Raw genomic sequence first — 12,939 nt, 5'->3', positions numbered from 1 at the left:
AACAGGCATTTAATCCCATTTTACATATGAGGAAACTGAGGCAAAGAGAGGTTATTTTTATTATCGTTAATATTATTTATATTTAATAATAATAGTAATAAAAATCATAATGATATATGTTAAGCACTACGTGCCAGGCACTGTTCTAAGCACTGGGGTCGATACAAGTTAAGTAGTTACAGGTTAAGTGGTTTTCCCACAGTAAGCAGCAGAACTGGGATTAGAATTTAGGTCCTATGACTTCCAGACTTGGGCTCTTTCCCTTAGGCCACGCTTCTTCTCCCGCGTTTTCATTTCCACGGAGAATCCTTCTCTTCTGCCTCTCTCACGCCCGTTTCATGCTTTCCGCGGCTTCCGCTGGCCAGCACGGGTAAGGATAAGATCTTCAGCGAACCCACGGGAAGGGATGGGGACTTACCACAGTAAGTGTAAATGAGTTTGGAGTCGATAAAGCGCACTCTGAGATTGTGAAGCACTGCGGGCTCATGGAGATAGCTGAGAGCGGTGAGGTCATTCTCACCCACAAGGATATCAGGGTTTCGTAAGTGTGGCAGCTCCTTTGTCGTTGGATCCAGACGATATTCCAAGTCCTGGAAATTGGGAAACACAACATTTGCAGAGACAATGAATCCACTGAAAACAATTCATGCCCTCGGGTATCTGTTTTCTCATTTTGATTTGTTTCTTTGGTATGGCATTGCTAAGCACTCACTATGCGCCAGACACTGTATTAAGCGCTCGAGAACAAGTTAACCAGGTTGGACACAGTCCACGACCCACGTGGGGCTCAGTCTTAATCCTCGTTTTGCAGATGAGGGAACTGAGGCTCAGAGAAGTGAAGTGATTTGCCCAAGGTCTAACAAAGCAGACAAGTGGCAGAGCCAGGATCAGGGCTGAAATCCTTTTGAGTTCCAGGCCCGTGCTCTATCCACGCAGCCACACTGCTTCTTGGCTGCTATCTATGCAAAGATTTCCAATTCCAGTTACCTGTTGCTATATATCGGAAATAAGGCGTAGTTTTATCAATTGCTAATATTCTGACATCATCCCCACTCACCTCTTAAAAATGCTTTTACCAGCTCTTCTTTCCTCCCTGACTACCATCTTCATCAGTTCACTCTCTAATAATAATAATAATAATAATAATAATGGCATTTATTAAGCACATACTATGTGCCAAGCACTGTTCTAAGCACTGGGAAGGGAGTGAGGAAGGAGGCTCAATTGCTCACCCCGGGGAATGATGATGATAGTATTTATTAAGCGTTTACTATGTCTACATGTCACCTGTCTCCATGTTTTGTTTTGTTGTCTGTCTCCCCCTTCTAGACTGTGAACCCGTTGTTGGGTAGGGACCGTTTCTATATGTTGCCGACTTGTACTTCCCAAGTGCTTAGTCCAGTGCTCTGCACACAGTAAGCGCTCAATAAATACGATTGAATGACTGACTGAATGAATGAATCTGGGTTCAAAGGCATTCATTTAGCTCTCTCCCCACTACTTAACTTTCTTCCCCAACTTGCACTTTTCATTCCTCTGAAACTAACCTATTCACTGTGCCTCATTTTCGTTTCTCCCATGGCCAACCTCATTTTAATGTCCTTTTTCCTGCCTGAACCTCCTTTCCTCTTTGTATCTACCGGACTACAGCTTTCCTCAGCCCTTCTGAAATCCCGTCTGCTCCAGGAGGTCTTCCCTGATTAATTTCTAATTATCCCCAGAGGAGACTCTCCCCCATCTCACTGCCACTTCAGTACTTTAGGACCACCTCAGTATCCAGCGCTTAGAACAGTGCTTGGCACATAGTAAGCGCTTAACAAATACCATCATTATTATTATTCGCCACTCACAGCCACGCATAGCCCTTTTGTACAAATCAACTTACATATTCTTCTTCCTCCTACCTGTAAATTGTTTTAGTTATGTCTCCCTGATCTCCCTGGAGGTCAGGGATCGTGTATAGCTCCATTGTATTCACTCATTCAATCGTATTTATTGAGCGTTTATTGTGTGCAGAGCACTGTACTATGCGCTTGGGAAGTACTCTCCCAAGTGTTTAGCGTTCTGCTCTGCACACACTGAATACTATTACTTGACTGACCATTTGAAATCTGGTCAGATAAAATGAGAGATCCTATTTCAGACTTTTTAAAAATGATTAGCTATTTCTGTGAAGGTTTCTACCTGGTGACCTATACGTAATAGTCTGATAAATGGGAGCCCGTGAAGAAAAGCTTTTGTTGCCGCCAATGTTTAAGATACCCATTTAGTTTTATAGTTGGCATATCCCAGTCCTGGAAAAAAGAAAAATGTGTACGGCAACATCTACGCTGCTACTGGGTCATGGGTCATGCTGCTGGTCGTGGGTTTGAATCCCGGCTCCGCCACATGTCTGCTGTGTGACGTTGGGCAAGTCACTTAACTTCTCTGAGCCACAGCTACCTCATCTGTAAAATGGGGATTAAGACTGTGAGCCCCATGTGGGACAACCTGATCACCTTGTATCCCCCCCAGCGCTTAGAACAGTGCTTTGCACGTAGTAAGCGCTTAAATGCCATCATTACTATTATCTATATGTTGCCAACTTGTACTTCCCAAGCACTTAGTACAATCAATCAATCAATCAATCGTATTTATTGAGCGCTTACTATGTGCAGAGCACTGTACAAATTGGGAAGTACAAATTGGCAACAGTACAGTGCTCTGCACACAGTAAGCACTCAATAAATACGATTGATTATTATTATTACTATGCTGATCTAAGCATGCATCCTATTCCGCCCTGACTACTGTATCTGCCTCTTCGTTGACCTCCCTGCCTGTCTCTCTTCTGTCTCTCCCCACTCCAGTCCAAACTGCACTCTGCTGCCCAGATCATTAAAAAAAAGCCAAAAACAGTTCAGTCCATGTCTCCCCACTCCTCAAGAACCTCCGATGGCTGCCCATTCACCAACAGAAACTCCTTACCATCGTCTTTAAAGCACTCAATTAGCTTGTCCCATCCTACCTCACCTCCCTGATCTCCTAATGCAGCCCAGCCCACAAACTTCGCTCCTCTACCACCAGTTTGTTCATTGGGCTCCAATCTCGTCTATCTCACTGTCAACCCCTTTTCCCAAATCCTCCCTGTGTCCTGGAATACACTCCCCTTCCATAAACCCTGGACCATCACTCTCTCCACCTTCATCTTCTTAAGGTCACATCTTCTCCAAGGGGCCTTCCTCATTTAAGCCCTTTCCCCCCTCTCTTCCGTGTCCTCTATGCACTTAAATCTGTACCCTTTGGTATTCACCCCACCCTCACTCCACTTTGCTTTGCACATAGTAAGCGCTTAATAAATGCCATCATTATTATCTATAAACTACTTATATTAATGTCAGTCTCTCTCTCTAGATGGTAAGCTCACTGTGGGCCAGGAACGTGTCTACCAAATCTCTTAATAATAATATAATAATAGTAATACTGGTATTTGTTAAGCGCTTACTAAGTGCCAGGCAGTGAGTAAGTGAGCTCACTGTGGGCCAGGAACGTGCCTACCAAATCTATTAATAATAATATAATAATAGTAATACTGGTATTTGTTAAGCGCTTACTAAGTGCCAGACAGTAAGTGAGCTCACTGTGGGCCAGGAACGTGCCTACCAAATCTATTAATAATTATATAATAATAGTAATATTGGTATTTGTTAAGCGCTTACTAAGTGCCAGGCAGTAAGTGAGCTCACTGTGGGCCAGGAACGTGCCTACCAAATCTACTAATAATAATATAATAATAGTAATACTGGCATTTGTTAAGCGCTTACTAAGTGCCAGGCAGTAAGTGAGCTCACTGTGGGCCAGGAACGTGCCTACCAAATCTATTAATAATTATATAATAATAGTAATATTGGTATTTGTTAAGCGCTTACTAAGTGCCAGGCAGTAAGTGAGCTCACTGTGGGCCAGGAACGTGCCTACCAAATCTACTAATAATAATATAATAATAGTAATACTGGTATTTGTTAAGCGCTTACTAAGTTCCAGGCAGTGAGTAAGTGAGCTCACTGTGGGCCAGGAACGTGCCTACCAAATCTATTAATAATAATAGTAATAGTGGTATTTGTTAAGCGCTTACTAAGTGCCAGGCAGTGAGTAAGTGAGCTCACTGTAGGCCAGGAATGTGCCTACCAAATCTATTAATAATTATATAATAATAGTAATATTGGTATTTGTTAAGCGCTTACTAAGTGCCAGGCAGTAAGTGAGCTCACTGTGGGCCAGGAACGTGCCTACCAAATCTATTAATAATAATATAATAATAGTAATACTGGTATTTGTTAAGCGCTTACTAAGTGCCAGGCAGTAAGTGAGCTCACTGTGGGCCAGGAACGTGCCTACCAAATCTATTAATAATAATATAATAATAGTAATATTGGTATTTGTTAAGCGCTTACTAAGTGCCAGGCAGTAAGTGAGCTCACTGTGGGCCAGGAACGTGTCTACCAAATCTATTAATAATAATATAATAATAGTAATATTGGTATTTGTTAAGCGCTTACTAAGTGCCAGGCAGTAAGTGAGCTCACTGTGGGCCAGGAACGTGTCTACCAAATCTATTAATAATAATATAATAATAGTAATATTGGTATTTGTTAAGCGCTTACTAAGTGCCAGGCAGTGAGTAAGTGAGCTCACTGTGGGCCAGGAACGTGTCTACCAAATCTATTAATAATAATATAATTATTATTATATAATTATAATAATATTGGGGATTAAGACTGTGAGCCCCCTGTGGGACAGCCTGATCACCTTGTAACCTCCCCAGCGCTTAGAACAGTGCTTTGCACATAGTAAGTGCTTAATAAATGCCATAATTATTATTATTATTATTATAGTAATACTGGCATTTGTTATGTGCTTACCAAGTGCCAGGCAGTGAGTAAGTGAGCTCACTGTGGGACAGGAACGTGTCTTCCAAGTCTATTAATAATAATATCATAATAGTAATAATGGTATTCGTTAAGTGCTTACTAAGTGGAGGCACTGTGCTAAGTGCTGGGGTAGACACAAGATAATCGGGTTGGACTCAGTCCCTGTCCCACATAAGGCTCACAGATTTAATCCCCGTTTTACAGATGAGGGAACTGAGGCGCAGAGAAGTTAAGTGACTTGCCCAAGGCCACAAAGCATACAGGTGGCAGAGCCGGGAGTAGAATCGTGACCTTCTGACTCCCAAGCCCGTGCTCTAACCACTAAGTCATGCTGCTTCTCATGCTGTGTCTGCTGCATTGGACTCTCCCAAGCTTTTAGTACAGTGCTTTGCACACAGTAAGCACCCAATAATGGAATTGGAACTGGAAACGATTAATGCCAGACAAGACTGCCAATTTTATTCAGTTTAACAGCATTTTACTTCCACGGGGGAAGGGGAAGAGGGGAGGGAGTGAGGCTGATATAACAACGGAGTGGCTCAGTAAGGCTGCTGCATTTGCTTACAAGGCTGGCATAGCCAGTGCCCTTCCTTTAATATATGTGCCACTGGAGATGGGGGCCATCCTCAGAAGGATTTTGTGGAGATACCGTTAACCTCTCGGTTCTTCAAAACTCCTCTCAAACTTTGTGGAAAACCTTTAAAATGTGACAATTCGAAGAGACTTACAAGTACCGAAAAATTTAAATGCTATTTTAAAATGCCAAAACACCCGGCATCAAGTCATCGTGCCTCAAAACTCGTCTCTACTGAATTTGAAGGGCAAAGGGGAAATTTTTGAAATAAGTGGGAACTGAAAAGCTACATATCTTAAGATGATTCCACCCCCTGGCAATTGAGTCTTTTTGGAAGTTTCGGGAAGACCCAAGATAACTCTAGACTGCGAGCCCATTGTTGGGTAGAGACCGTCTCTATATGTTGCCTACTTGTACTTCCCAAGCGCTTAGTCCAGTGCTCTGCACACAGTAAGCGCTCAATAAATCATCAATCGTATTTATACGAATAAATACGATTATACTTCGAATAAATACGATTGAATGAATGAATGCAGAATGAACTCTGGCCTCTCCCGGCAACGCAACAGAATAGGATTCAACGCTGCTCAATGGGTGGTGATGTGTATTGTTAACAAGGGCAGGGATCTTGAATGTTGGGCTTTCGGGGACTGGGTTAGTTCCCTTGAGCTTCTGGGAGAAGAGGAATCCCAAAAGTGCGGTCAAAGCTGCCACAGACTAAGGTCTTCTGAGTGGCTACCTTGCGGGAAGGGGAATGAAGGAAAGGTGAGAAGGGGGAAAGATGTCTGAGGCCTGTCTTGGCATTCTAAAGGGAGCCTTAGAATATTTAAGGAAAAATGACTAATAAACCCAGAGTTTCTGAGACGGCCAGAATGGAAGAGACAGTCCCATGTGGACATCTGCTTGCTGAAAATTGGGTCAAATCAGTTGAATGTTTTCTACGTTTTATGCCCACTAGATTGGGAGCTCCTTCAGGGACTGTTTACGTCAAAATATTTATGGACCATCCTCAGCAGCCAGCGTGGTCCTCTCCACACAGTGGGGGCTTAACATACAGGCCGCGATCATGGCGATGCACGTTTCCCAAATTTCGGATTTACCTGCTCAGGATAAGTAGCTATTGACTTTTGGCTTGTTTTGTGACTCTCAGTGGTGGCTGCTCAAAGGAGTAACATAACTGGATGAACCGAATCAGGGACTAGAAGGTGTAGGGTTTCCCACCCAGAAACAGCAGAACAGGGTCCTGGGGCAGCCAGGGTAAAGAAGGTAACTCCCCCGGCACCTCGTGTGAGTTTCAGCTGACTGCAATAGGGTGAGATTGGGGCTGGAAACATAATTTAGATGGGAACGATAATGAATTGGGGGACTATCTGCTGCATCTCAGTGGCTTAAGCGTTTCCAATGGTCCCCTGGCTTCTCCTCTTCCAAATGCTGACCCTCCAAGGGTAACATTCTCATCCTTCCCCCCGAATAGGCTACATCTCCAGTGGAAACGAGGGAGCAGAGCAGCCTTGAGAGGAGAAAGGGCCCCGGTTACCACTTGAGATGAAAAAGAAAGGAGAGTGACTCCCATGAAAGCAGGGAGTGCTCACTACCCCTTCTGGGGAAAAACAGTTTTCAGGCACACGTTATTAACAAACATAGCACAGGCAGATGCTAAAGAAATTTCTTACTACTAAAGGGAATGAAGAGATTTTTTTAAAGGCTATTCTAGAGGGCTGATTGGACTGGGATTCAATTGCATCTTTTACAAACCAGTGCTGGCCAGGGAAGTGACAAGTAACTGAAGCTGCTTGACTGCGACATGGCCCTTGAGGTTTCTTTAAAAAAAAAAATCAAAAGAAATGCACTTTAGAGATGCTACCTTCTCTCCCAACACGGACCATTTTAATGCCAGAACGACACAGCCTATCCACTCTCGGCCATATGCCGCGCAGCTGAACCATTCCCTTGAGCACCAAAGACACTGACAGTCCTCTAATAATATCCACAGCAATCCTCAGAAGAAATGAGGTGTTGCTTCCCAACACTCGGGTGTCTCTAACACACTGAGACAAACAAAATGTGGCGGGGCGTGGAAAGAAGAGGATCAGAAAAATTACCTTTTAATTAAGATGGTGCCCAATAATCGCGGGGCCCATGAAACCAGCTCCCGCTTCCAGATGTCATTGGTTTTCAGAAATTGTTTCACCACCCTCTTCTTCCCACTTCGCTATCCGTCTCCAACAGAGCGGATGTTTGGCACCCTGCTCTGAAATCCGGGGAGATTTCAAGAATAGTAGCTTTTCAGGGGCCAAAAAGCCCAAAGCTGATCTCTGAAACCCGGGCTGAACCCTCCCCTTCAATCACCTGAGCAATAAAAACCAATCCCAAAGACATCTCCATTTTGCCCCAGTCACAACGAAGGTTGAGAACCCCAGAATCTTCCTTACCTTGCCTTCCTCCAGGTGAAGCTGGAGCACTTTGTCACCTGGTTTGTAATCTTTGACGAGCTCTGCTGACTTCCAAACTTCCTCGGGGTCAGGGATCCAAACCCTGGCAAACTGCAAAATGAAAAACAATTCAGTAAATCGATTTCTTCCCCTGGATTTACAATTTGTTCTCAAAACAGCTTCATAAATGGGAACTTTAATTTTTAAAGAGTTAGGACAAAAGAAAAAAGCATTATAATTTCTAAACATTTGGCAATATATTTCCCAAGAAACAGCAATGTTTATAAACATAAACAGAATCATTAAGAACATGATCGTTCTCTTAATCTACTTAATAAAAAAAACCGCCAGGGACTCCAGACACAGCTCCTAAAAATAAGTTAAAATGTGTGCTTTATTTTAATCTATTACTTCTCATTTTCAAGCAAAATTTCAATCAATTTGCACTTTAACGCCAAACTCTATGCTGAGGGAGTTTTCAAATTATTAATTTTCCATTTTTCAGGATTGTTTTCCGCAGTTCATCTCAGACTTCCTAATTATAGTAGCTAACCACTCAAACTTTTCTCTGACACCTCTGTGATGTAATTGATTGTTTATACGGCAAATCCTTTCAAAATTTCAAAATGTGCAATATGTTTGTTTAGCTATAAAGGAACCCACAAACCCAAACCACCCTTCTATTGACGATGCCTCTGTCAGCAAGACCAAAGCAAAGCAGTGGGTCAAAAGCAGCGTGGCTTAGTGGATGGATCCCAAGCTTGGGAGTCAGAGGTCATGGGTTCTAATTCCAGCTCTATCACCTGTCAGCTGTGTGACTTTGGGCAAATCACTTACCTTCTCTGTGCCTCAGTTACCTCATCTGTAAAATAGGGATTAAGACTGTGAGCCCCCCGTGGGACAACCTGATCACCTTGTATCCCAGCTCTGCCAATTGTCAGCTGTGTGACCTTGGGCAAGTCACTTAGCTTCTCTGTGCCTCAGTTACCTCGTCTTTAAAATGGGGATTAAGATTGTGAGCCCCACGTGGGACAACCTGATCACCTTGTATCCTCCCCAGCACTTAGAACAGTGCTTTGCACATAGTAAGTGCTTAACAAATGCCATTATTATTATTATTATTATTATTATTATTATACCCCAGAGCTTAGAACAGTGCTTGGCACAGAGTAAGCACTTAACAAATACCATCATCCTCATCAAAGTAATAATTCATTCATTTACTGAGCGCTTACTGTATGCACAGCACTGTACTAAGCACTTGGGAACTGGTAACATATAATGTCCATAATAGTTTAAGATATCAATGAAAGAGTGTGGACCAAAAGCAATTTCCAACAAGTATGGAAAAAAAAATCTTTTAACTGACCAAAGGAAGAGTAGCCTTAATACAGTCTGAGCAGGGCAGTATGAGACAAATGGGATGGCCAACTGAAAATGTTCACGGAAGCAACGTGTTTCTTAACCGCACTTAATTGGCTCCGGTTCTAATGAGCCTAACACAGGTGGATGCTGACGACACTGGGGGAATACTGAGCATTGGAAATTATGTGACATCACCTGCACTGTGCTGGGTATACAGCATAATGTTCCATTAACAGTTCTGCAGAAGGGAGTTAAGCTCACCCGAACTTTAACTGCTTCTCCGGTGGGACTACTGAAAATCCCGCTTGCTCCCAAGCCACTTTCCTAAGGCCTGGTGAAAATGGGTGGCACAAAACCCCATCGCGAGTGCCAACCTGCCAGAACTCTGCGGGGTGCCCTGCGGTTATCCAATCTATGACAGGCAGACAAAGGGGACGAGTCAACCAATTCTGTTGTACTGTACTCTCCAAAGGCTTAATACAGTGCTCTCTGCACACAGTAAGTGCTCAATAAATACCATCATCATCATCATCATCAATCGTATTTATTGAGCGCTTACTGTGTGCAGAGCACTGTACTAAGCGCTTGGGAAGTACAAATTGGCAACATATAGAGACAGTCCCTACCCAACAGTGGGCTCACAGTCTAAAAGGGGGAGACAAAACCAAACATACTAACAAAATAAAATAAATAGAATAGATATGTACAAGTAAAATAAATAAATAAATAGAGTAATAAATATATACAAACATATATACATATATACAGGTGCTGTGGGGAAGGGAAGGAGGTAAGATGGGGGATGGAGAGGGGGACGAGGGGGAGAGGAAGGAAGGGGCTCAGTCTGGGAAGGCCTCCTGGAGGAAGTGAGCTCTCAGTAGGGCCTTGAAGGGAGGAAGAGAGCTAGCTTGGCGGATGGGCAGAGGGAGGGCATTCCGGGCCCGGGGCATGACGTGGGCCGGGGGTCGATGGCGGGACAGGCGAGAACGAGGTACGGTGAGGAGATTAGCAGCAGAAGAGCGGAGTGGGCTGGAGAAGGAGAGAAGGGAGGTGAGGTAGGAGGGGGTGAGGTGATGGACAGCCTTGAAGCCCAGGGTGAGGAGTTTCTGCCTGATGTGCAGATTGATTGGGAGCCACTGGAGATTTTTGAGGAGGGGAGTAACATGCCCAGAGCGTTTCTGGAAAAAGATAATCCGGGCAGCAGCATGAAGTATGGATTGAAGTGGGGAGAGTGGGGAGATACCACTGATTGATTGTTTTAAAGAGAGCTGGGGGTGGGAATGGGAAAATCTGAAATGCTGCTCACGAGGCATGCTGAAGTCAATGCTTCTGGAAGGGCTTGGAAGCAAGTTCTAGCCTTCCCACTGTGTGACATTCTCGCCTGCCCCGGCGTCGACCACTAGCCCACGTCTTACCTCTGGTCTGGAATGTCCTCCCTCCTCACATCCACCAAACTAGCACACTTCCCCCCTTCAGAGCCCTACTGAAATCTCACCTCCTCCAGAGAGGCCTTTCCAGACCGAGCCCCCCTTTTCCTCTGCTCCTCCTCCCCTCCCCATCGCCTCGACTCCCTCCCTCTGCCCTACCCCCTTCACTGTCCCATAGCACTTGTGTATATATGTACACAGTTATTATTCTATTTTATTAATGATGTGTATATAGCTATAATTCTACTTATTTATATTGATGCTATTGAACCCTGTCTACTTGTTTTATTTTGTTGTCTGTCTTCCCCATTCTAGACTGTGAGGCTGTTGCTGGGTAGAGACTGTCTCTGTTGTCAAATTGTACTTTCCAAGCGCTCAGTACAGTGCTCTGCACACAGTAAGCTCTCAATAAATATGACTGAATGAATGAAGCAGAATGGGACATATTTATTTGAAGGCTGTTTTCCCAAAAGCTTATTCTTTCTACATCTTATCGACATCCATTCATTCATCCAATCGCATTTATTGAGCGCTTACTGTGTGCAGAGCACTGTACTAAGGAAAGGGCAGATCTTGGCGATGTTGCGGAGGCGAGACTGGCAGGTTTTGGTGAAGGATTGGATGTGTGGGGTGACCGAGAGAGCGGAGTCGAGGATGACACCAAGGTTGCGGGCTTTTGAGACGGGAAGGATGGTAGTGGCGTCTACAGTGATGGGAAAGTCAGGGAGAGGACAGGATTTGGGAGGGAAGATAAGGAGTTCAGTCTTGAACAAACTGAGTTTTAGATGGTGGGCAGACATCCAGATGGAGATGTCCTGAAGGCAGGAGGAGATACGAGCCTGGAGGGAGGGAGAGAGAGCAGGGGCAGAGATGTAGATTTGGGTGTCATCAGCATAGAGATGACAGTTGAAGCCATGGGAGCGAATGAGTTCACCAAGGGAGTGAGTGTAGATAAAGAACAGAAGGGGACCAAGAATTGACCCTTGAGGAACACCTACAATAAGGGGATGGGAGGGGGAGGAGGAGCCCGCAAAGGAGACTGAGAATGAAGGACCAGAGAGATAAAGAGGAGAACCAGGAGAGGACAGAGTCTGTGAAGCCAAGGTTGGATAGCGTGTGGAGGAGAAGGGGGTGGTCCACAGTGTTGAAGGCAGCTGAGAGGTCGAGGAGGATTAGGATAGCGCAGGAGCCATTGGATTTGGCAAGAAAGAGGTCATTGGTGACCTTTGAGAGGGCAGTTTTGGTGGAGTGTAGGGGACGGAAACCAGATTGGAGGGGGTCAAGGAGAGATCCTTGTCCAGGATCATATCCAGGATTTTCCCACTCTTGTGGAAAAACAGAAACCACAATCTGACTTGAAAACCTATCTCCTTCATCATCCTATTTAATGAGGCTCTGAAACAGATACAGTTAAAGAGAATCTTAAGAGCTAAGGATTACCATATCAAAGCACTTCATCATCACAGGCTTTTTACATAAAGCAGTTGCTTCCAGATTTTATTTATTATCACCCAACAGCCCAAGTCAACACTCTCAAAGCAACTTTTGTTTAGTCCTACAACAATTCCAATTTGGAAGTGTTGGTTTGTTTCCATTTTTGTGGCCAAAAAAAAAAAAAAAGAAAGAAGAAATGCTTGCTTCAAAAATGTTTCCACAGGCTGGCTGCCATTTAAGACCTCCTCCTCTCATGACCTTTCATAGTAGTCAGGAATTCACATGAGACTTCACTAAAATAAATCACTGTAAAATTATGTGCAACAGGAAAGACAACACAAGAGTTTTTGTGTGCTTGGAAAAGTCAATCAAGGGTATTTACTGACTGTCTTGGGCAAAGCCCTGCACTAAGTACTTAGACAGTACAACAGAAGCCAAAGATCCAGTCCTTGCCCTTAGGGAGCTTACAATTTAATAGATTATAATAGGCTTAAAATTACTTGCAGTGGTTAGATGTGTGCATGCATACAGTTACACATGCATTTTTGAAAACATTTTTACTACAACTTGCTGCTTTCTCCCTCATCTCCATCTGTTGCAACAAATCCCTCTCCGGGATCCAGGAGGGAAGTACATGTATACAAATTTCATGAAGGCCCTCTAATAATAATAATAATAATAATGACGGTATTTGTTAAGTGCTTACTACGTGCCAAGCACTTCTATGCGCTGGGGTAGATACAAGGAAATCAGGTTATTCCACATGGGGCTCACAGTCTTAATCCCCATTTTCCAGA

General features: G+C 43.9%; 1 protein-coding gene across 4 annotated transcripts in view; it reads right to left on the bottom strand.

Annotated features, from left to right (window-relative positions):
• MYO5A (myosin VA) overlaps window positions 1–12,939 on the bottom strand; it is a 223,741-nt gene that overhangs the window by 126,399 nt on the left and 84,403 nt on the right. For all 4 annotated transcript variants that reach the window (XM_038750542.1, XM_038750543.1, XM_038750544.1 and 1 more), the window contains exons 2-3: window positions 7,917–8,027; window positions 419–590 (exon numbers count right to left, since the gene is read on the bottom strand). In XM_038750542.1, the coding sequence (XP_038606470.1) occupies window positions 419–590; window positions 7,917–8,027 (283 nt within the window). The remainder of the gene's footprint in view (window positions 1–418; window positions 591–7,916; window positions 8,028–12,939) is intronic.

This window comes from Tachyglossus aculeatus, chromosome 8 (genome assembly GCF_015852505.1).
Source record: "Tachyglossus aculeatus isolate mTacAcu1 chromosome 8, mTacAcu1.pri, whole genome shotgun sequence".
In the NCBI taxonomy this organism is placed as follows: domain Eukaryota; kingdom Metazoa; phylum Chordata; class Mammalia; order Monotremata; family Tachyglossidae; genus Tachyglossus; species Tachyglossus aculeatus.
The sequence above is the reverse complement of the archived record's forward strand: the minus strand, read 5'-3'. Positions and strand labels throughout refer to the sequence as shown.